This window comes from Hyla sarda, chromosome 1 (genome assembly GCF_029499605.1).
Source record: "Hyla sarda isolate aHylSar1 chromosome 1, aHylSar1.hap1, whole genome shotgun sequence".
Classification (NCBI taxonomy): Eukaryota; Metazoa; Chordata; class Amphibia; order Anura; family Hylidae; genus Hyla; species Hyla sarda.
In genome coordinates this window covers 566,346,719-566,371,475 of record NC_079189.1, presented here as the reverse complement: position 1 = coordinate 566,371,475, position 24,757 = coordinate 566,346,719, and the positions used below count along the sequence as shown (strand labels likewise).

Below are 24,757 nucleotides of genomic sequence, written 5' to 3'. Positions count from 1 at the left end.
AGGGGGTGTGACGGTGACCACTCCCCCTCCCATAGACTTGCATTGAGGGGGCGGGGTATCACATCATGAGGGGGCTGGGCTATGACATCACAAGCTCCCGCCCCTGGCTCTAGCGTTCGAAAACAGTTTGTTTCAAACATTGTGCAGTGGAGTACCCCTTTAAGGACCAGGCCAATTTTATTTTTGCGTTTTCGTTTTTATCTCCTCGCCTTCTAAAATCCATAACTCTTTTATGTTTCCATCTACAGACTTATATAAGGGCTTTTTTTTTTTTTTTTGCATGACCAATTGTACTTTGTAATGACACCTCAATTTAAATGAAAACCACAATTTTGAAAATGTTGGAGGGTTTTGTTTTCGCACTGTACATGACATGTTTTCTTTATTCTGTGGGTCAATATGATTAAAATGATACCCATATTTACACACTTTTCTATTATTGTACCGCTTAAAAAAAAAAAAGCAAACTTTTTGTACAAAATCAGTATGTTTTAAAATCCCCCTATTTTGACAACCTATAACTTTTTTTTTTCTGTATATGGGGTGGTATGAGGGCTAATTTTTTGCAGCGTGATCTTTACTTTTTATCGATACCACATTTTAATATATTAAACTTTTAAATCCCTTTTTGTAAAAAAAATTTATAAAATGTGACAAAAAGCAGCATTTTTCGCCTTTTTTTTTTAAATTACGCTTACGCCGTTCACCGTACGGGATCTTTAACATTATATTTTGATAGTTTGAAAATGTATGCACATGGCAATAACAAATGTTTGTTAATTTTTTTTTTTTTTTTTTTTTTTACGCTTTTTGGGGTAAAATGGGAGAAAGTGACAATTTCCATTCTTATTGGGAAGGGGATTTTTCTATTTTTTTTTTTACTTTTTATTTTTACATTTTTTAACTTTTTTTTTTTTACACTTTTTATGTCCCCATAGGGGACTATCTATAGCAATCATCTGATTACTAATACTATGCATAGGGCATAGCACTGATCAGTATTAATCATCAATCTTCTGTTCTGGTCTGCTCGATCTCAGACAAGAGCAGATGACCCAAGGAGATGGACAGAGGCAGGTGAGGGGACCTCCGACCTCCATTTTAGATTATCAAACCAAATTTATTTCCATGGTCGTTAAGGGGTTATATCCATGGTCGTTAAGTAGATTATATTCCCTAACTACTCCTAACACCGCTCCTGCCCCTAAAAAAAATGTTCTGCGCTTTAAAAAGCTCTGTATCATACCTTCCCCTCACTCACAGGAGAAAGTGGGTGTTCCCCAGCAGGCGTGACATCACTGAAGCTTGTGAGATCTGTGCCTCACCTTGCCCTGCACGCATTTCCTGAGTTTGGCCTTCTGCAAGGCTGAGAGGAGACCAAACTAACTGTTTGACTTGCGCAGGGAACAGAACAGAGCCACCTAGTGGCCGTTTTTTAAATCACATTAAAAACATATAAAGGTTTAGAATTTTACCAGTAAATATATATAGCAAAGTGTTTTATAATTACATAAGGTAATATAGTAAAAATGTTGTATGGTGACAGGTACACTTTAATAAAGAAATTGTAGAGCTTACAAAATAAATTGAAAAGACCGTGCTTTAGAAATACAATAACCTATTTCTTTAAAACATATTAAACAGTACATTAGGATTAGGAACTATACCCTTGTGATTTGGTAAATGTGAATAAATTTATAAAATATTTTGACCACTCATGGTAAAAAATTAAATATAATATAAAATATAAATAAGATATAAAATAATGCAGAGTGCATAAACACTTCTCACAAGTTAATAGACTAGTTGGGATTTTGTCAAACTAGATATCAGCTCTTACTGCGTGTAAATGATTAAAAAATAATATTAAAAAATGTTTAAAAAAAAGTTGAATATTGTCTAAAAGTTGGAAAGTCTTTCAAAATTCTGGTAGTACATATTATAGTCCAGTGCAAATCTCTTAATTTCTTCACAGGTATTATATATATATAACTATGGTGTTTTCACACTTAATTATCCGGCATGTTCAAAGTGCAATCTTCCTGTGGGGATAATGTGCAATATATCTAAACAGCAGTAGTATGTATCAGTCGGCCATGCAGAATTAAAGCGTACCTGTTATCAAACCATATTTTCTAAACTAACTCAGATTACATTCCCTAAGCACTTCAATAACCTCCTGCTCTTAAAAAAAAATTCTGAGCTTTAAAAAGCTCTGTATCATACCTTCCCCCCTTTCTCACATTGTGTGAGCTCCCAGCAGGAGAAAGAGGGCGTTCTCCAGCAGGCGCAACATCACTGAAGCCTGCAAGAGCTGTGCCTTGCCATGCCCCGCACCCACTTCCTGAGTTTGGTCTCGTGCCAGGCCGGGTGGAGACCACACTAACTGTTTGACTTGCGACAGGGAACAGAACAGAGTCACCAAGTGGCCAGTTTTTCAATTACATTAGAAAGATATAAAGGTTGAGAATACTACGTTTTGAGTTCCGGTCAGAAAACCAGATACGGGTCAAAAATGAGCCGACTGGAGTAAAACGGGGACTCCGGTCAGCTCATCAAAGTCAATGATCCGGCTGGGGTATGGGAGCGCATGGTTTTCCCCTCCCCCAGCCAGATTCGGCACCCGTAGAGTGAAAACATGGTGTGCATGCACCCTAAAGCATTCAGATATTAATTAGCCGACTTCAGATGGCCTGCATATGTGCTTTCTTGAGCAGGGAATGTGCTACCAATTGTTTTCTTGGTGATTATGGTCCCAGCTGCCTTGAGATCATAGACAAGATCCATCTGTGTAGTGCTGGGATGTGGGCAAATGTACAAAATCAGCAGGAGATCAAATACTTTTTTCTTCACTGTATCCAGGGGTCAAGTCCTGGGAAAAAAAAGTGTGGGAACTCACCCAAGATTTCCACTCAAGGACTGGTCCGGCAGGACTCGTGCTAATGGGAACAGTGTTCCTGCTGTGGAAAAAGTGCAGGAACTCCGTTCCCATGCGTTCCTGCAGGAATTGAGCCCTGACTGTATCCGTAAGTTATCACATAGGGCAGAAGCTGCTAAGTGATAAATTCAGCTCTGCTATGTCTGTGTGGTTAAGTCTAGGCATCTCACTTCTTCTACACACATGATGGTGGGATGGCGCAAAGTTGCAAAATTTGGGAAGAAGGATGCTTTTTGCATACTCGCACCCACATACAGTGTGAATAAAAAAAGCACCATTTGGTACAATGAGATGAAGACAGAACACATTTAGTTATTACCATCCCACACAACTCCTCACTACTGAAGAAGTCTCATAGTATGACCTCCTTGTTTCCTTGACTGGAGTGCACTTCTGTACCACAGGTTATTGAATTGGGAGTTAGCATTATCTCAGACACAGCTAGCAGATTGATTTTTCTGCCCCTCCCTCCTGGTGAACACTAAGGAACCATGTACTTACAAAGCCTTATTACTGAAGAGCCATATGCTGACTGCTGATACCGCAAGCTCGAAGCACTTTACCATCAATTAGATCGATGGAGGTAGACAACATATTACAGCACAGTCATAAAAATCACCAAACAAAACAAATGGCTCTTCAAATTTCCATTCCATTTCCAGCTGCTTTTCAATTCTTTTGACCATGTGGTCAGGGGAATATTAACCCTAGTACAGGATCTTAGGCAGGACTGTATTTGCCATTAGGCCTGTGCCTAGGGTAGCAGTGTTGAGGGGGATGGCACTTTATTGAGTAAAAAACAATGATAAATAGTTTTGATATTGTTATCATCACCATCCTGAGGCCTCAAGAAAAAAAAAAGAAATGATTTTCCTCTTTTTGTGAATCCACATTGGTCAGGACTAGAGATGAGCGAACTTACAGTAAATTCGATTTGTCACGAACTTCTCGGCTCGGCAGTTGATGACTTATCCTGCATAAATTAGTTCAGCTTGCAGGTGCTCCGGTGGGATGGAAAAGGTGGATACAGTCCTAGGAAAGAGTCTTCTAGGACTGTATCCACCTTTTCCAGCCAACGGGAGCACCTGAAAGCTGAACTAATTTATGCAGGAAAAGTCATCAACTGCCGAGCCGAGAAGTTCGTGACAAATCAAATTTACTGTAAGTTCGCTCATCTCTAGTCAGGACAGCTGCCAATTTTACCTGCAGACTTCCTGATGCAGTAGCCCTCGTGTTTCAAAAAATATATTTATTTTCCCCTTTTCATGGTGAATGTCTATTGAGTTTTCCCTTATAGTCATGAATGTGCTTTTCACATGTTGGTACCTTAAAGTCTTCTCTTTTAGGGTACATTCACTTGTGCATATTTGCCAACCATTGATTTATATGGAACTCCCATAGTAATTGATGGCCAGTGTATCAGGGTTGCCTAGAGTACCAGTGAGCATTGATAAGTAAAGTAACCTGATCCCCCAATGATGCAGCGATAATGTTGTTCTCCTCCTTGTTCATGTATGTTTCTTTCCCCTTGTGTCATTATTTACTTTCCTTGACTCTGACTCATTAGTATAATCTATAGTCCCTGGTGAGCTAGGGGATTATTTCCTGCACCTGATGTCTCTATTTTGCCCTGTGAAAGAGCTGTTAGTAGATATTTGGCTCGGGAAAAGTAAAGCTGGACATACGCATTACATTAATGTAGACTAAACCTGGTGACTCCTCCATAATTGCCCATAAGGTGTCTGGCAGTGGCTTATCCTCCACTAAGCTGAGGTCTAAAATTATAGCGGGTAGCCTAATGGGTGCAGCTTGAATGCAAATATAACCCTAAAAAAGTACCAGCTTAGACTAAATTCACATCTCATCTTATTCCCCACGTCGGACTATAGTTTGGCAACCAGTCGAAATGGAATGTTGCAGTCCGACATATTACCGACTGGTCTTTTGACCAGAATGTGGTTCAAATGTAGCCTATCCATTTACTGAAAATATGCTGTTTTTGTGTGGAACTTAAAAGTGTGGTCACTGAACATGACAGAAACACGTTGGGCTATACGTAAGCATAACCTTTTGACTGGTTGAGGCAAAATATGAGATAGGATCTGAGCCTCACTTAGGATGCAAGCAAAAAAAAAAAACGTTTAAATAAAGATGTCAAATGACCCAAGATTTGAATTTTAGTTACAAATTTACGTTGACATGAAAACTAATAGACCCTTAAAGGAGATTAGTTGTTAGTGGCACCAGGGGCGTAGCTAGAAACCACAGGGCCCTGATGCGAAGAATTGTCCTGGGTCCCCCTACCCATAACCCTCCGGCGACCTGCTTTCCCAATCCCTGACGACCCCCTCACTTGGCCTCAGCCAAGTTATCAGTGACTACAGCACAGATGGGACACACTCAGGGGAACACGCAGTGATTGGACCAAAAATAGGCCCGGGCATTTTAAAATAAGCATCCCATTTTTAAGTTGGGGGTCTGACTGATGGGACCTCCACCAATCCCCTTTGTTCAAGTGGCTCTCCAGATGTTGGAAAGCTGCAACTCCTATCATGTCTGAAGAGCCTCAGGATTTATGGGAGTTGAAGTTTTGCAACAGCTGGAGAGCCACAGATTGGAGTACAGTGTCATCCATAATAACTACAGAACTTACAACTGACTACAGCCCTGAGTGACGTCTTCTCTGTTGTTTCCTTTTCTTGCTCATCTGGTCCAGACACCAAGACTTCTTCCAGTTACATCTTCTCTGCAGAGTCTAACGCCCGGACATCATTGGTTTCCTAATTTGTCAGCAGATCCTTATGCTCTGTATGAAGACAATAATCATTAGATTTCTGCCAAATACTGCACCCCCTGAATATAATACTGCCAACCACTGTACCTCCTAAATATAATACTGTCAACCACTGAACCCCTGAATATAATTCTGCTAACCAATGTACCCCCTGAATATAACCTTGCCACGCACTGCACTCTGTAAATATATTATTGCCACACACCGTACCCACTGAATATAATACTGCCACCCACTGTACCCTTTGAATATAATACTGCCACCCACTGTACCCCCTGAATATAATACTGCCAACCACTGTACCCCCCTAAATATAACCCTGCCAAACGTTGTACTCTATAAATATATTATTACCACACACCATACCCCCTGAATATAATATTACCACACACTGTACCCCGAGTATCATAATGCCACCCACTGTACCCCCTGAATATAATACTGCCACACACCAGGCCCCTGAATATAATAGTGCCGCACACTGAACCCTCTCAATATAATACTGCCACACCCTGGGCCACTGAATATAATACTGCCACACACTGTACCCTCTAAATAATTTTGCCACACACTGAACCCCCTGAATATAATACTGGTACACACTTTACCACCTGTGTAAAATACTGCCACACACTGTAGCCTCCAAATATAACCCTGCTATATGCTGTACCCTGAATATAATATAAATATTCCTTCCAATTCCTTTGTTCCACCTTCTTTACCCCCTAGACTTGTAAGTCTTCTCCATGCTCCCCTGAATTCCCCCCTACACCCCAAAGCACTTTCCCTTATAAATAACATCACTCCCCTACCACCAACATACAGTCCCATGTAAATAAAATCCCTCCCCTACCACCAACATACAGTCCCATGTAAATAATGTCCCTCCCCTACCACCAACATACAGTCCCATGTAAAATAACATCACTCCTATACCCCCACTATATACAGCCCCATGTAAATAGCATCACGCCAATGCTTGTCTTTATTCCTACGGGTGGTTCCTGTTGCTTTTGGAGATTAATCCAACTTTGTGAAGAGGAACAATAGAGTAGTCGCCCATAGCAACCAATCACATTTCAGCTTTCATTTTTCAGAGGCCTTTTTTAACCCCTTAAGGACCCAGCCAATTTTCACTGTAGGACCCGGCCATTTTTTGAACATCTGACCACTTTCACTTTAAACATTAATAACTCTGGGATGCTTTTACCTTTCATTCTGATTCCGAGATTGTTTTTTTGTGACATATTCTACTCTATATTAGTGGTAAAATTTTGTTGATACTTGCATTGTTTCTTGGTGAAAAATTCCAAAATTTGATGAAAAAATTGAAAATTTTGCATTTTTTTTACTTTGAAGCTCTCTGCTTATAAGAAAAATGAATATTCCAAATAAATTATATATTGATTCACATATACAACATGTCTACTTTATGATTGCATCATAAAGTTGACATGTTTTTACTTTTGGAAGACACCAGAGGGCTTCAAAGTATAGCAGCAATTTTCCAATTTTTTCACAAAATTTTCAAAATCGAAATTTTTCAGGGACCAGTTCTGTTTTGAAGTGGATTTGAAGGGCTTTTATATTCGAAATGCCCCACAAATGACCCCATTATAAAAAATGACATTCAAAAGGTTTGTTAACCCTTTAGGTGTTTCACAGGAATAGCAGCAAATTGAAGGAGAAAATTCAAAATCTTCATTTTTTACACTCGCATGTTCTTGTAGATCCATTTTTAGAATTTTTACAAGGGGTAAAAGGAGAGAAATCTTCCTAAAATGTGTAACCCAATTTATCTCGAGTAAGGAAATACCTCATATGTGTATGTCAAGTGTTCGGCGGATGCACTAGAGGGCTCAGAAGGGAAGGAGCGACAGAGGGATTTTGGAGAGTGAGTTTTTCTGAAATGGTTTTTAGGGACATGTTGCATTTAGGAAGCCCCTATGGTGTCAGGACAGCAAAAAAAAAAAAAAAAAACACATGGCATACTATTTTGGAAACTACACCCCTAAAGGAATGTAACAAGGGGTCCAGTGAGCCTTAACACCCCACAGGGGTTTCACGACTTTTCTTTAAAGTTGGATGTGTAAATGATTTTCTTTTTTTTTTCCACTAAAATTCTAGTTTTCCCCCAAATTTTAAATTTTTAAAAGGGTTAATAGGAGAAAATGCCCCCAAAATGTGTAACCCCATCTCTTCTGAGTATGGAAACACCACATATGTGGAGGTCAAGTGCACTGGGGGCGCACTACAATGCTCAGAAGAGAAGGAGTCATATTTGGCTTTTGCAAATCAAATTTTGCTGAAATGGTTTTGGGGGGGCATGTCCCATTTAGGAAGCCTCTATGGTGCCAGGACAGCAAAAAAAAAAACAACATGGCATACTATTTTGAAAACTACACCCCTCAAGGAATGTAACAAGGGGTACAGTGAGCCTTAACACGCCACAGGTGTTTCACGACTTTTCGTTAAAGTTGAATGTGTAAATGATTTTTTTTTTCACTAAAATGCTAGTTTCCCCAAATTTCACATTTTTAAAAGGGGTAATAGGAGAAAATGCCCACCAAAATTTGTAACCCCATCTCTTCTGAGTATGGAAACACCACATATGTGGATGTCAGGCACTCTGTTGGCGCACTACAATGCTCAGAAGAGAAGGACTCCTATTTGGCTTTTGCAAATCTAATTTTGCTGAAATGGTTTTGGGGGGGCATGTCCCATTTAGGAAGCCCCTATGGTGCAAGGACAGCAAAAAAAAAAAACAACATGGCATACTATTTTGAAAACTACACCCCTCAAGGAACGTAACAAGGGGTACAGTGAGCCTTAACACGCCACAGGTGTTTCACGACTTTTCGTTAAAGTTGGATGTGTAAATTATTTTAAATTTTTTTTTCACTAAAATGCTAGTTTCCCCCCAAATTTTACATTTTTACAAGGGGTAATAGGAGAAAATGCCCACCAAAATTTGTAACCCCATCTCTTCTGAGTATGGAAACACCACAAATGATGATGTCAAGCACTCTGTTGGCGCTACTATTTTGGAAACTACACCCCTCAAGGAACGTAACAAGGGGTACCGTGAGCCTTAACACCCCACAGGTGTTTGACGACTTTGGATGTGTAAATTAATTTTTTTTTTTTTTTTTTTTTACTAAAATGCTGTTTTTCTCAAAATTTTACATTCTTACAAGGTGTAATAGAAGAAAATGTCTCCCAAAATGTGTAACCCCATCGCTTCTGAGTATGGAAGTACCCCATGTAAGGATGTCAAGGGCTCTGCTGGCGCACTACAATGCTCAGAAGAGAAGGAGTCACATTTTGCTGAAATGGGGGGGGGGGGCATGTCACATTTAGTGCCAGAACAGCAAAAAAATAAATAAAATGTAAATACATTTCTTTGGAGTAAGGACATACCTCATATCTGGGCGTAGATCGGTTCTGCTCACTGGTCACGGAGGAACAGGAGGGCAGTCAGGGGCCTGGAGCTTCTAGACAGCTGCCTATGGAGCCAGAACAGTGGGACCCCCCCTCAAGGGGCATTATATGGGGTACACTAATAACTAACAAGGGGTACAGTGGGACATAAAATTATAAAACAGGATATGTTCCCAGAATGATGACCCAGAGCATAGCCAAAACTAAAAAAAATATGCCCACCCCAAACCCTATGCTCTGAATCATCATTCTGGGAATGTGACGTGTGTGGCCGTCCCTAACCTGTTGCCTCAAATGCGCACCCCGCTCAGGTGGAGAGAGAGAGCGCTGCGCATTTGAGGCAACATAAAAAGTCCCCGATGATAGTGACCCATGACCCATTTTTTGAAAATATACCCCCATTTTTTTTTATTTTTTTTATGAAATAGTTTTTTGGGGCAATTTAGTGGTTTTATTTGGTTAAAATTTGGAATGTACTCTGGACTTGGTACATTGGGGTCAAATTATGGAAAATTTAAATGAAGAGGGAAAATTTAGTACTCCATGGAAGTGTGATACTCCCTGAAGCAGTCCTTAATGCAGAGGCCCGGATGATCGGGGCAAGTGTCACACTGAGTGGTGGTGTCCTTCCGTATCCCCCTCCTGTTACACACTCTGCATTTTTTCTGGGATCGTCCCTTCTTTCCAGTGTGGGGGACCTCACCTGGAAAGTGTTGGCCTGGGACGATCCTGGCACCTATTACTCCAGTTCCTTGGGAAGTCCGGCCTGCTCTTTCCTGGTCAGCAAAGATCAGGACCTTTAGGACTTCTTCTTGGAACTGGAGGTATGTCCCTGTGTTGCCAGCATTCCGGTACAGTACAAAAGAGTTGTACATGGCAGCCTGCACCAAGTAGACCGCAACTTTTTTGTACCATACACGTGTTTTCCGCCTGGCCATGTATGGCTTGAGGACTTGATCTGAGAGATCAACTCCCCCCATATATTGATTGTAGTCCAGAATACAATCAGGCTTGAGGACCGTTGTTGTGGTACCTCGCACAGGGACAGGTGAGCTGCCGTTACCATGAATAGTGGTCAGCATAAGGACATCCCTCTTATCCTTATACTTGACCAGCAACAGGTTTTCATAGGTAAGGGCACGGGACTCACCCTTGGGAATAGGTGTCTGGATCAAATTTAGAGGGAGGCCTCTCTGGTTTCTCCGCATGGTCCCACAAGCGGACGTCGATCTGGCGGCAAGGGATGTGAAGAGAGGGATGCCGGTATAAAAGTTGTCCACGTACACGTGGTAACCCTTATCCAGCAATGGGTACATAAGGTCCCAAACGATTTTCCCGCTAACACCCAGAGTCGGGGAACAATCTGGGGGTTCAATATGGGAATCTCGTCCCTCATACACCCTAAACTTGAGAGTGTACCCGGAGGTACTCTCAAAAAGTTTATATAGCTTCACGCCATACCGTTCCCGCTTCGAGGAATATACTGGCGGAAGATGAGTCTCCCCTTAAAACTGATAAGAGACTCAGTAAACCGAAAGCTCCCTAAGCGGTACGTAGGCCTCCAAAAATTTGGCCCCAAAGTGATCGATGACCGGCCTCACTTTGTAAAGCCGGTCATGGACGGGATCACCTCGGGTGGACATGCCTCATTATCTGCATAATGAAGGCATTTCCAAATAGCCTCGAACCGCTTACGTGTCATGGCCATACTGTACAGCGGGGTCTGGTATAGGATGTCCCCGCTCCAGTACTGTCTGACACTGGGCTTTTTGACCAGGCCCATATGCAGCAAGAGGACCCAAAATGTCCTCATTTCTGCTGCACTGACAGCGTACCATTCATTGAGCCTGGCCAAAAAAGAATCTGTGTGGTGGGCGATGAACTGCCTGGCGTACAGATTCGTCTCGTCTGCTCCACCATTAGATTGACCAGGCTGTCACTGAAAAAATAACTGAAATAGTCAAATTCAGTGAACCCAGCCGTGTCAATCCGGATTCCGGAGTCGCCAACAAACTCCGGAACCCGTGGCTGATAACCCTCTGGGGGTCTCCAGACAGGTTCACCGGAAGGGAGCTCCGGTAAATTCGCCTGGGGGGTCGGACTCCTAGTACGAGCGGCATCACCACTCACACTAGTGCCAGCCAGTGGGGCACTTTCATGGGGGGTGCGTGGCCTCGCCTGGAGGCGTCTCCGCCGCCATGCAGGGGGCTCATCAATACTACTAGATGATGAGGAGGACAAGGAAGAACACAGGAATGTTGGATCTTCCTCGTCCTCACTGGCAGATTCGGATTCGGAGGCAAGAAAAGCGTATGCCTCCGCTACCGAAAATGCCCGGCGAGCCATCGCCTTTTATCTACAGTGGAGGGGGGGTGGTGGTGGTGGGGTTTGGGTGTGGGGGGGGGCAGGGGAGTGTGTAGTGAGTGCTTGGTGTAACTATGTATAACGGTGTGTGATTAGTAATCACACACTGTTATGTGAGCAAAAAACAAACAAGCGCTGCGGCCCAAAAAAAAGGGGGGGGGGGGCAAATCGCAGCGCCCTGAACCCCTAATAGGGCCCGAGTCATGCTGAAAAAAGATGAGGCGTACTCTTGAGCCCTATTAGGGGGTCAGGGGGGGAGTTTATTTTTTTAACTTTTTTTTTAAACTTTATTTACATGTATTTCCCTACCTTTCCCTCTGTTGATTCTGTCCCTGATCTAGGGAATCTTCGGGTCTCCTGAGGCGATCCGATGGGGCAGAGGGGGGGTCCCTGGCTCCTCTTGCAGCTCTGACCGCTGACTGAACCCAGCTAATGGTCAGCGCTGCAGAGGATGCCGTTTAACCCCTCCCCTGCCGGCTGCTATTGGCTGGACGATCGTCCAGCCAATAGCAGCTCTCTTGAGGGGGTGGCGAAATCGCCACCTCCCCATAGATACAGTAGGTGATAGGAGTTGTATTCTACACCCCCGATCACCTTGTATCTCCGGGTCATCGGGTCACACGTGACCCCTAAGACCCGGAATTGCGCAAATCGCAAATGCGATTTCACTTGCGATTTGCGCCGATCGCCGACATGGGGAGGTCTGATGACCCCCCCTCGGCATTTGCGCGGGGTGTCTGCTGATTGATATCAGCAGTCACCCCAGTCCGATCCCTGCCCGGCGTGCGGCAGGGACCGGAATTCCCACGGGCGTACCTGTACGCCCTGGGTCCTTAAGACCCAGGTACAGAAGGCGTATGCATACGCCCTAGGTCCTGTACGGGTTAAAAATGAAAGCTGGAATCTGATTGGTTGCTATGGGCAACTGCTCCAGTGTTCCTCCAGTATGCCCGGACAGCCCTTCAGCTGTTGCAAAACTACAACTCTCAGTATGCCGAAGCAGCCATTGGCTGTCTGGGCTTGCCGGGAGTTGTAGTTTTGCAACATCTGGAGATCTGGTGTACTAGTTTGTTAGAAGAAGGCATTTTGTATAGTGATTACAAGTTCCTTTAAATATGAACCAAAAGTTTTTTATACAATTTATGATAACTTAGGTATTTCACACCTTCACAATATATTGTTAGAATCAAAATGACTTTATCACTTCATACAATGCAGTTTTTATAAGTTTTAACAGACAGTGACTTTGAGATGGCATTCAACAAATGTGTTTTTGTTGCTTTTCAGATCCGTACGTGAAGGTGAACCTGTACCATGCAAAGAAAAGAATCTCCAAAAAGAAAACTCACGTGAAGAAGTGCACCCCGAACGCGGTGTTCAATGAACTGTTTGTGTTTGACATTCCTTGCGAAGGCTTAGAAGACATAAGTGTGGAGTTCCTGGTGATGGATTCAGACAGGGGCTCCAGGAATGAGATTATCGGTCGATTAATCCTTGGAGCCTCAGCAGATGGAACAGGTGGAGAACATTGGAAGGAAATCTGCGAACATCCTCGGAGACAGATTGCCAAGTGGCACATGTTGTGTGATGGTTAGCAGCATTGAGTTGAACGGACTTCAGCATTTCCATTTATTTATTAATTTTTTTACGTTTCTTTGCCATGTAAAATAAGAAGCTTGCAGTGACATTCCTTTTTTTCTGTTGTCAACTGAGCAAACAAAGAAACAATAGAAAAATAGACAAAAATAAGACGTGAATTTTTGCCTAAAAACAAAATACCATCACCACCTTCACATGATAAAATAGAAAGATTTTTGCAATTTACAGTCTGTTAAATCTCTACCAAATGTTTGGTCAATGGCTTGTCCACCCAAAAACCAATTATCTTCGAGAAACTTCACAAGTAGCCATTTTTTGTTAGGCTATGCTCACATTTTTCTAGTGTATCCAAGGCATACCCTTGGGTTTTTGCCATAGATTTTTTTTTTTTATGCGGTTTTGGATGTGGATCCAGTCCATGTCCAGGCCACCCAACATGGATTACTCATATCGAAGAAACATATTTTCACCTACTCACCTTTTTTCCACAATGTGGCTTACAAATTCGTATTGGAAAAAAAATCTATGCTGTAATTTACAGTGTGAACTAAGACAAAGATTTTTATTGAAAACAATGGGGGCATTAATTCCTCGTAATTTCTACACTGGGATAAACCAATAGTCTTCAAACTATGGACCTCTAGATAAGCCAATAGTCTTCAAACTGTGGACCTCCAGATGTTACAAAACCACAACTCCCGCCATGACCGGAGAGCCGTCGGCTGTCCGTGCATGTTGGGAGTTGTGGTTTTGTAACATCTTGAAGTCCACAGTTTGGAGACCACTGGGATAAACCTTTCTAGAAGTTTTCCCATCTGGTCAAGCAAATGCAATGTGCTCTGTTAGGTAAAATTTTTTTTTTTTTTTTTTAAACAGTATAGAGGGTGTTCTCCCATACTTGTGACCACCTACTATTATGGAAGTACAGGGTGATGGGTAGGAAAAGTAGACATTATTGAGGTTGGGTTCAATTTATTGGGTAAACAATTCCTGGCCTTTAAATACTTTCATAAAACTAATTGGAAATTGAGACAAAGCTGCTCAATGGTGGGATCTAAGAGTAGTTCCCTTTGGTACACCATGGGACCATTTAGTAAATTATTTATTATTATGTTGAAATTCCCAGATCCAGGTGATCTTAGGGTCCTGGGTACCTCTGGTGGAGGACCTCTAGAAGGAGAAACATCTGCTTTATCAATCCTTTGCATGGATTACAGTACCTGCTGTCAGACCAGTGGTTATTTTCTGATCCTGCTGTTTTTTTTAAGTCTTTAGAGATCTAATGGATAGTTTTAAGTCATGTTGCCCATTTTTCACAAATTGGTTCCAGCTTCTCAGATGAATATTAGAAAATAGATAAAATAATGAACAATATTATATACTTTCTACCATTATAGTCTGTTTAGATTGACTTCTTTTCAAAGGACTTTGAATATCAAGAAAAATATTTTGGATAAATAAGCTTTTTTCATACATTATAAGCCTTTTCTTGTAATACAAGCCAAGATTTTCCTTAGAAAACATTATGGTAAAAAGTTGAGGTCAATGGCATTTTTTAAATGAAAAATGTCATTATCAGGGAAAAAAAAATATGCATGCAGGGTAATAATGTAATAGTATATAGGTGCTCTATTTTAATATGTCTCATCAGAAATTAAAATGACTTAATACAGAAATGTGGCATATCTGGCGCAGTTACAACTTTTTTTTTTAAATAACTGTAAATTGCAAATATCTTTTTGTATAGTAGGAAGTATGTAATTCCTTTAACTCATAGCAGTAAAGAGCCCTTCCGGTCAGATTTCAAGAGAATGTTCCTTTTTATTTAGATCTATAGCAAGAAACTTGATGAGAAATGAATAAACATTTGTTTTTTAAATTGCCAGGAAAAGTTGGAAATGTGACAACTATTTGGGTCACAAATTCCCTTCTCACAGTTTTAATTTTAAGTCGCACAACATGCACTACTAAGCAGGGGACGAGCACTGAAATAGGTCCTACCATGTTTAAGAGAATACCAAACCTGTGCTCCAACTTATAAATTAATATTTTGTAAAACATCTTTTAAAAGGGCTCCCTGGCTTTTAAGAGGGCTCATCTCTTATGGGGTTGTCTGGTGAAAGAAACACCTATTGTGTCAGAAAGCATAATAAAACTACTTACTAATATTTTATTATTAAGCCATAGTGCAGAGATCTACAATTTCAGCTAAGTTGTCTAACCTGTAACCTGAGATGTCCTCTCCCACCTACCAATTCCCCTTCCATCAGCCTGGGACAAGACCAGCAGTGATGCAAAGTGGGGAACTGGTACTTCTCACTAGCTTTATAACTCATTAGATAAGGCAGCAGGAAGCCCATTGTAACTGAAGCTACTGTGACTGTGAATGGCTTCCTGCTGCCTCATCTAATTCTAAGTCAAAAATCTAATGAGCAGTTATTCCAGCTCCTTCCTTAACATCACTGGTCTCTCCCATGCTGACAGGTGGGAGGTGTGGGAGTCGAATTGATGTTACAGCTTACAAAGAAGAAAGAGCCTGTAAAGTGATGACACAACTTACAAGGGAGAGAGCACAGTTGACCTAGAGTGATCTATGCACTATGGCTAATAACATTATATTAAAGTTGCTTTACTATACATTTGACATCTTACACAATTTGTTTTTTTAATGATCCTCATATATTATTAAGAGTCACTATAGAAAGCAAATAATCTCTCCCTCTGAAGGACCCAACATGGGAAGCCCATAGATTTTAAGAAGAACTGCATAATTCTTAACTTCTGCTGGAAAATTGAACGCTAGCTGCCAGGTTTACCAAAGACTACAGATGATAGCTAGAGGCCCCAGAAGCAGCAAGCCCAATGATCAGCATATCTTGCAGGGATGCTTGATTGCTAAAAGAGGGCAACCCATTTAATATCAACCTTGACTGGAATGGCTCTTTTCATTTTAAATATTATCGGTTATGGAAAAAAAAATGTCCATCTGATATGTTTGAGGTACATGAAGATAAGTTCTCAGAAAGAAATACATTTGTTTTGTTTTTTTTTAATTTCTAGGTTATGACTTGACCCCCCCCCCTCTACCCCCACAGCATGAACATTGACTGTGTTCACTCTTTCTCTGCTGTGACAATAAAGTCAGGAGAACATTGACACAAATCAACCGAAAGACTTGATTGAATGACCCGCTTCCCATAATGCATCTCACGCATCGTTGTTCTGTTTGTGAATTGTTGTATGAAATTGTGATTTTAAATACAGTGTGTGATAAAATAAGAAAACACAAGAGGAAGACTGTACACAAAGGGCTTGGACTCCTTATCAGTGGGGTCTTGTGAATGATGTGAACCTGTGCACTATAAGAGTACAGTATGTAGCATAACGTATGTTATATTTTGAACTATTAACCAGTATGTCCCAGTAAAAGGTAACTGGGTCGTAACTGTTTTGTGTCATTGGAATAAACAAAACAAAAACCATCTTACTTTCCAAATGTGTAGCAGATTTTGCCTTTTAACGTCTGTTTCGAATGTCGGACTGCACTATTGGTCGATAAGTGTTGCAATTATTATTTTTTTTTTTTAACATTCTTTGTATATGAAGACAAGGAAAGAGAGAGATGGTTGATACTTTACCAGGCAAAAGAAAACAAAAACACTCTATAATGTCATCTATTGCTGGAGGTGTAACATTATCCCCTATGAGCAATGTATTATTCCTGCTGAATAAGGGTGACTGGATGATATCTCCTCCCTATACTAGTGTGTAACCAAGCTGATAATTCATGTGCAATTAATGGGACGTGGTTTAAAATTTTACTGTACAGCATATTTGGGTTGTATTAAAGATTAAGGCTATGCATTTTACCATGTGATTATTTGTCTTTTGTTTAAACACCTGAGATCTGCAACTATTTTCTGTATGTGCTTAGTAAACTTGAGTGCACTTTTTGTTTTTATTTAAAAAAAAAGGTCCAGAATTCTAGTTCTAGTTGTAAAGTGGTTGGAACTCTAAATTCCCTGTGTAACCATAAAGATACCTCATAAAATTCTGGCTGCATTTATGGCTTTTGTGAAAGGGATTTGGAGTGCTGTATCAAAGAGAAGTGTTCAAACTCCAGAACTCATATTTAAGGGGTACTCTGGTGGGGGGAAAAAAAAGATCAAATCAACTGATGGCAATAATGATACAGATTTGTAAATAATTTCTATTTAAAAATGTTATCCCTTTCAGTAGTTATCGGCTGCTGTATGCTCCAGAGGAAGTTGTGCAGTTTTTTCAAGTCTTACCACAGTGCTCTCTGCTGCCACCTCTGTTCATGTCAGAACCTGTCCAGAGCAGTAGCAAATACCCATAGCAAACCTCTCCTGCTCTGAACAGTTCCTGAGATGAACAGAGGTGGCAGCAGAGAGCACTGTAGTCAGACTGAAAAGAACTATACAACTTCCTGTGCAGCATCTGATAAGTACAGGAAGTATTAAGATTTTAAATCTTTACAAATCTGTATATCTTTCTGGAAGCAGTTGATTCAATAATATTTTCTTTCCTCCAGAGGGTGCCAAATATCTGAAACGTGTTTGTTGAGATACTAATGGCCATCAGGAGGATGGGAAATCAATGTTTGAAATTGTAGAACTTTTTTATGTTATGTGTGAAGTCCACAAATCAATTACTGTTTTATACTGATTAGCTATTTTAATTTTCAACTAGTTGATAAAGTACTAGCTCATTTTGCTTTTTCTAGTGTCACGATAGGCTTCACACTGCAGCTCTGCTTTCACCTCAGTCATCATCACTATTCACCTGAAGGATCCACCCTAAACAGCAGTACCCAGCAGGCAAGCAGGAAAAGGTCAATCAGGCCAAGACAATACTAAACAGACACAGAAAGGACACAAAACAGAACACAAACAGGTAATCCAGAAAACAAGAGTCAAAATGAAAAGAGCAACACAATGGCCCTTATTTACTAAGAGTGGAGTGTAGGTTTCTTTGTGGGTTTTAATTCCCTACAATTAATTTTCCACATATTAGTATTTACTAAGGTTTCCCTACATTTTCCACTTTTCCTACACTTTGCATTCTTTACACATGCTCTGATCTGTCTGGTTTTCCTCAGCTCAAATCCACTACATTTTACTTGGAAACCTTAGTAAATGTGTTATTTTTTGTGTGAAAATGTCGGGAACACAGCCATTTTCTGAGACCACACCCCCTTTTCCCAGTGACCACGCCCATTGTTTTGCGTTTTCTTAGCAAAATGGAGAGTTAGTTGGGTTTTTTTCAAATCTGGTGCAAATTCTGGTGCAATGCGACAGAATCTGGCGCACAACCCGACAAAACATGTCGGGTTTGCAATAGTAAATGAGGGCAAATACCTCAGAACCAGATAAAGATACACAAAAAAAGATAGAGATCAAATCAGAAAGGTAGCCCCAGGTCTAAAAGGGCAGACAAAGACAGGGAGCTAAGAAGGAAAGGAAAACTCGGCATCGCTATGGAAGGCTGTGGAAGACCAATCACAGGCATCTGTGGCAAGCAGACACCCATTTAAATACACACATCATTAGGAAAAATGTGACACCGACACTGTCTCTTATTGGCTCTATGTCCAAGCCTCCTAATTGGCCAGTATTCCCTTCTTTGCACCGATACGAGCAGTGCCACGCTGAACGATGCTTTTTCACCTTACAGGGGATGATTCTTGGGGCAACTTGAAGATGCAGGGAATAACACTGAAGCCAGTACCAGGCACAGAGTAACAAACAGACAGGTAAGTTCCTGGCATCTAGACAGAGGTTATGAACAATCCTCCATACATTTCCTATACAACATACTTTCTATTCCTAACTTTGGTTCCAGAAATACTTTTACAAAATCTAAAACTTTTCAAATCATTTAAAGGCCCTTAAAAATGTGTCCACCAACAAAGAGTTCCCCTGTCAGAAACGTGTCAGCAACCAAGAGTAGGTTGGTTAGTCAATGTATGCAGAAATACATGTGTACCCCATGTTATTGTTTAGTGTGTTCAATCAATTAAAAAAAATGCTAATTTCTCTTGTGGTTTAACACTGTTTTTGTTTTGTTTTTCTAACATTTTAGGGCTCATGTTAACCATTAACCATCCCTCTTAGGCTTAGAACAATGGTTAACAAGGCCCCAATCTTGAAGAGGTAGCTTCCAATGACAGTCCTTGCCAATATACTCCCTATGAACATATAGACATAATGGAGGTCCTTAACTGAAGTAAGGGAAAAAAGATGGAAATCTCTGGGAAAGAGTTTGGAACCACTACACATTCCAGCTACTATACTGGTGACAATTCAATGGGCACCATGTAGTACCACAATTCTCCTGCAGTGGCCATTGTTAAATGTTTTCCTCAATTTGTCTCAGTAATAGCACCTGATTATAAGCTGTAATTTTATAGGTGGGATTGTCCAAATTGGACAACCACATAAGGCTTCCCTTCATGTAAGATAGGCATATGACTCTCCTTCATATAAGATAGGGGTAGGAATAAGGCTGTCCTTCATATAAGAGGGATAGGCATAAGGTTATCCTTCATATAAGACAGGGATAGGTATAAGGCTATCCTTTATATAAGATATACACAAAGCTGTCCTTTATATAAGATAGGGATAGGCATAAGTCTTTCATTCATATATGATAGGGATAGGCATAAGGCTATCCTTTATATAAGATAGGGCTAAGCATAAGTCTGTCTTTTATATAAGATAGGGATAGACATAAGGCTCTCCTTCATATAAGATAGGGGTAGGAATAAGGCTATTCTTCATATAAGATAGAACTTGGCATAAGGCTGTCCTTCATATAAGAGGTTTTGGCATATGGCTATCCTTCATATAAGCTACTCAAATTTATATATATGGTGATTACTACCTAAAGACCAGGGGAGCTTCTATGGGGGCGAAATACTCCCCATGTTTCGCGAACATTTACATGTTCCATTGGGAGCAGCTTTTCATCTTTAATGGCGACAATCCGTATAAAGACAATATACATTGGATTAGCCGCTATATAGATGATTTATTGATAATCTGGAGGGGTTCGGAGGCGCAATTCTCAGATTTTGTCCCATATATTGGCAATAACAATTTAAATCTGGGTTTCATCTCTCACTTTGATAAAACTATGATTCATTTCCTAGACGTCTCGTTGGTTGGCAGGGGTTATGGCATTGAGATTCTTCCTTACAGAAAAGATACAGCTTCTAATTCTATTTTATTAGCCTCCTCCTGCCATCCACGACACATCTTGGATAATATTCCATTTGGAGAATTATGTAGAACAAAACGCAACTCTCTTGCGAAAAACAATTTAAAATTGCAGCTGAAGAACTCCACACTAGATTTGAAGAGAGGGGTTAAAGTGAAAAAGTATTAGAAAAAGCCCATAAGAGAATTGAGGGATTGGAGCGTAAAGAGTTAGTATCATATTCTAGAAGACAACAAAACAGAAGGGAATCGTACAATGCTGGAGGGAAGGTAGCCAAATATAAAGACAAGAAACCATTTTTTGTGACACCATATAGTACACAGTTCGGACAAATTAAGAGGATTATAAAAAGGTATATCCCAGTGTTGAAAATGGATCCAATACTGAAAGACATACTATCAGATGGCATCTCCATTGTGTCTAAAAGAGGCCCTACAATTGGTACTAAAGTTTCGCCCAGTCTTTTTTTTTAATACTTCCATTTTTATTTCAGTTTTTCATTTATACATTAATTCTACAAAGGCATATTACATTTCTTGAAGATTTAAACAACAATATTCTCCCCAGATTTTCTAATTTCCCAATGGAAGAAGGGTTCCGTGAGGGGGAACAAAATAAACCTAAACAGACCAAAACACCCAAAAAAAAAAAAGGAAGAATTATATAATTTTGCCTCTCTCTTTTCTTTTCACTTTTTGTTTTCCTCTCTCCTTAAAAGTATTTTTTATAGTTCTCTCTCTCCCCCTCCTCGCCCCATCCCACCTCTCTCAATCCATCTCCACCATATCAACCAAAATGTATCTTAGTTCCCTCTTTTAGTATATATGGCTTTTTCCCAAGCCACTATTTTTTCCATCTTTTGAAGAAAGTGCAATCTGGATGGTGGGTTTGGGTTATTCCAGCGCTGGGCTATCAACTTACGCGCATTATATAATAATCTGCCCACCGCTAACTTCATGTTATCTTCTATCAGTAATTCCTCCACATAACCCAGTATACATGTTTTAACTTTCCTATCAATATCAACATCATATATTGCTTTGATATATTCTATAATTTCTTCCCAATATTTTTTAATAACCGGGCATTCCCATAACATATGAAGTAGGTCAGCACTAGAGCATATACACAAGGGCATTTTGCCACTTGTAGATAACCTATTTTAGTCAGGAATGCTGGAGTCTTATACACCCGATATAATATGTACAGCTGGGATAGTCTTGCACACTCGCCCATTGCCTGATTGGGTACACTACTCACGATATTATTCCATTGATCCAATGGCAACTGTTGCTCTTCTCTCCATTTATAAAAAGCTGGTATGTTTTGCTTTTCCCAGACCTTTATAGCTATAAGTTGGTATAGTTTTGAAATAAATCCTTTCTTCCTATTGTCCTTTATTATAAATTCTAATGCGACATCTTTGCTTAGTTTAATATCCGTATACTTTTGTTGGGCAGAAAACGCATGCCTCAACTGTAAATATTGAAAGAAGGCATACCGAGGTAGATGAAATTCCTCCTGCAGCTCCAAAAAGGAGCGTATATTTCCCCCTCTATATATGTCTTCCAATATCCTGACTCCCGCTTTCTCCCATTTTGCAAAACCTTCCAATTTACTTAGCTCCTTAAGTGTATCATTCCCCCATATTGGGGTATACTCATTAACCTGATTAACTCCTCTAATCTTTTTTATGGTATTCCATACCCTGTGCATTAGATCAAACGTAGGAAGTTGTTGACTTTTCTTTTTCCTAAATTCACCTTTTTCTAAAGAGAGTAATAAATTATTTTCTCCTCTCCCTATACTCCTGGATATTTGGCGATATTTCTATTCACAAATACTTAATTTGTTTTACACATAGAATATTTATACTTTGATTTATTTAGATATTTGTAACTACTCGATCTAATGGCATTAGAAACAATTTTTCCCAATTTATTACAATCCCCGAGAGTTCACCGTAACGAGAAATTCCCTCTATTGCATTTTTCAGTGAAGGGCCCATGTCATTCAAAAACAATAACGCATCATCTGCATAAAGAGCTATTTTATTTTCATGGGCCCCATACTGAAACCCCTCTATCATCGGAGCTGAACGAATATATTCAGCCAGAGGTTCCATTATAATAGCAAACAGCAATGGAGATAGGGGGCATCCCTGTCTCGTTCCCCGAAACAGAGGAAAATTTTCCGACACCTGTCCATTTACTCTAATACATGCCATTGGGCTACTATATAAAAGTTGAATCCATGATATAAATTTAGTGCCGAAGCCCATTTCCTCCAGAGTCGCCCAGAGACAGGGCCATTCCACTGAATCAAATGCTTTTTCTGCATCCAGTGAAAATATGGCCCTATCTCTGGGAGAGTCCGGAGGAATTTGTATACTGAGAAAAAGGCGTCTAATATTTTCTGACGCCGATCTTCCCGGGATAAAGCCTGTTTGATCCTTATGTATCAATGTAGTTATTACCTTATTCAAACGGGTTGCTAAGATTTTTGCTAGTAATTTAACATCATTGCACAGCAATGAAATTGGTCTATATGATGCAGGTAATCGAGGATCTTTCCCCTTCTTCAATATGACAACAATAATTGCCTGTCGCATTGATAGAGGGAGAGATCGATCAGCCAACGCTTGGTTAAATAGGTCTAACAATTCGGGTAGTACAACATCCGGATATTTTTTGTATACCTCTATTGGAATTCCATCCACTCCAGGAGACTTGTTATTAGGAGTCAATTTTACTACTGCCTCAAGTTCCTCTAGAGTGAGTTCTGCTTCCAGCATGTTCCTATCCTCTCCAGATAATTTAGGGAGAATTATACCCTGTAGAAAGGCCTTTATATGCTCAGATCCCTTCTGAAATTTAGACATATATAACTTTGAGTAATATTTTAACATAACCTCTACTATACCGTCATTATTATTAACCTCCCTCCCGTTTTCATCCAGTAGAGATGTTATATTAGTCGGTGGCTCTTGCGCTCTAACAATTTTTGCTAACATATATCCTGCCGCCTCTCCTTCTGCATATAACACTTGATTTTGCATCATACGCCTATTATTGGCTGCCTCCAATAAATGTTGTCTCAGTTCCGCTTGTACTCTAACCAACCCCTGATGTAACCCAAGTGAAGGATTTTCTGCCAGCCGAACTGCCTCATGTAATACGTCATTATGCTCCGCCATTTTACGTTTTTCCCTAACAATAGCCTTCAAAAAAATTCCTCTAATATATGCCTTCCCAGCCTCCCAGATATTCTGCATAGATGCTGTATTATTATTTAATATAAAATATTCTTTTAGCATCCCTCTAATATCCTGTATGTTTTCTATTTTAGTTAACCAAAATGGATTTAGTTTCCAGAATGTTCCCCTTCCACTTCTTCTCGGTGCCTTTAATTTAAGACGCAATGGTGAATGATCTGAAATCGTTCTAACATCATAGAAAATCTCCTCCACGTAAGGAAGAAATAAATCATTCCCTAAAGCCATATCTATCCTTGACAATGAGGAATATGTAGAGGAACAACATGAGTATTTTCTTTGGTCAGGGTATCTATATCTCCAGAGATCTATCCACCCTATTTCATCAATCAGTACTCCAAATGAGGTTAGTCTGTAATTTAACTCCTTTTTTTTCCAGAGAGCATCTATCCATACACAAATTTATTACATTATTAAAATCTCCCACCAACACTAGAGGAATCTCTGGATACAGAAGAGTTATAGCCAGAATTTTTTTCAAGACGCCAGATGAGTATGGGGGAGGAATGTAAACATTAACTATAAATAATTTCATAGACCCAATCCAACATACTATCCCCACATATCTCCCCTGGTCATCTGCATATTTCTTAATCAACAAAAAAGATCCCTCTGGTGTATCATTATGCTCACCCCCCTTGACATGTTAGTAAAGGTTGCATGGAACGCTGCTTGTATCGGAGGCATTCGTATAGTATGCAGATGACCTGGGGTAAGGTGGGTTTCCTGTAGACAAAGTATAGAAGCTTGTGATTTTGAGAAATATTGAAAAACAGCATCTTGCTTTGTATTATCCAGAATTCCTCTAGTGTTCCAGCTTACTATTGATTTTGCTGCCTCCATTTAGATATAGCAAAGAAGAGAAAAATGAGAGAGAGAGAGAGAGAGAGAGAGAGAGAGAGAGAGAGAGAGAGAGAGAGAGAGAGGAAGAGGAGGAAAAAAAAAGAAAAAAAACGAAAAACACCCCCAACCTTATATAAACTCAAATTATCCATTATGCCTTTGATGAAAACCCCCATCCTATCCCAACCAATAATCTCTCTTCCCCAAGAGAGTGGGAGGCATATATTCCTACCTGACCCTTCCAACTTAGATGATATAGGTA

The 24,757-nt window shown here is 40.2% G+C and overlaps 1 protein-coding gene across 1 annotated transcript in view; it reads left to right on the top strand.

The window, feature by feature from the left end:
- Positions 1-13,991, top strand: part of SYT4 (synaptotagmin 4) — a 45,793-nt gene extending 31,802 nt beyond the window's left edge. The window contains exon 4 of the mRNA XM_056542995.1: positions 12,825-13,991. Coding sequence (XP_056398970.1) covers positions 12,825-13,132 — 308 coding nt within the window. The 3' untranslated portion in view covers positions 13,133-13,991. The remainder of the gene's footprint in view (positions 1-12,824) is intronic.
- Positions 13,992-24,757: the final 10,766 nt, after the last annotated feature.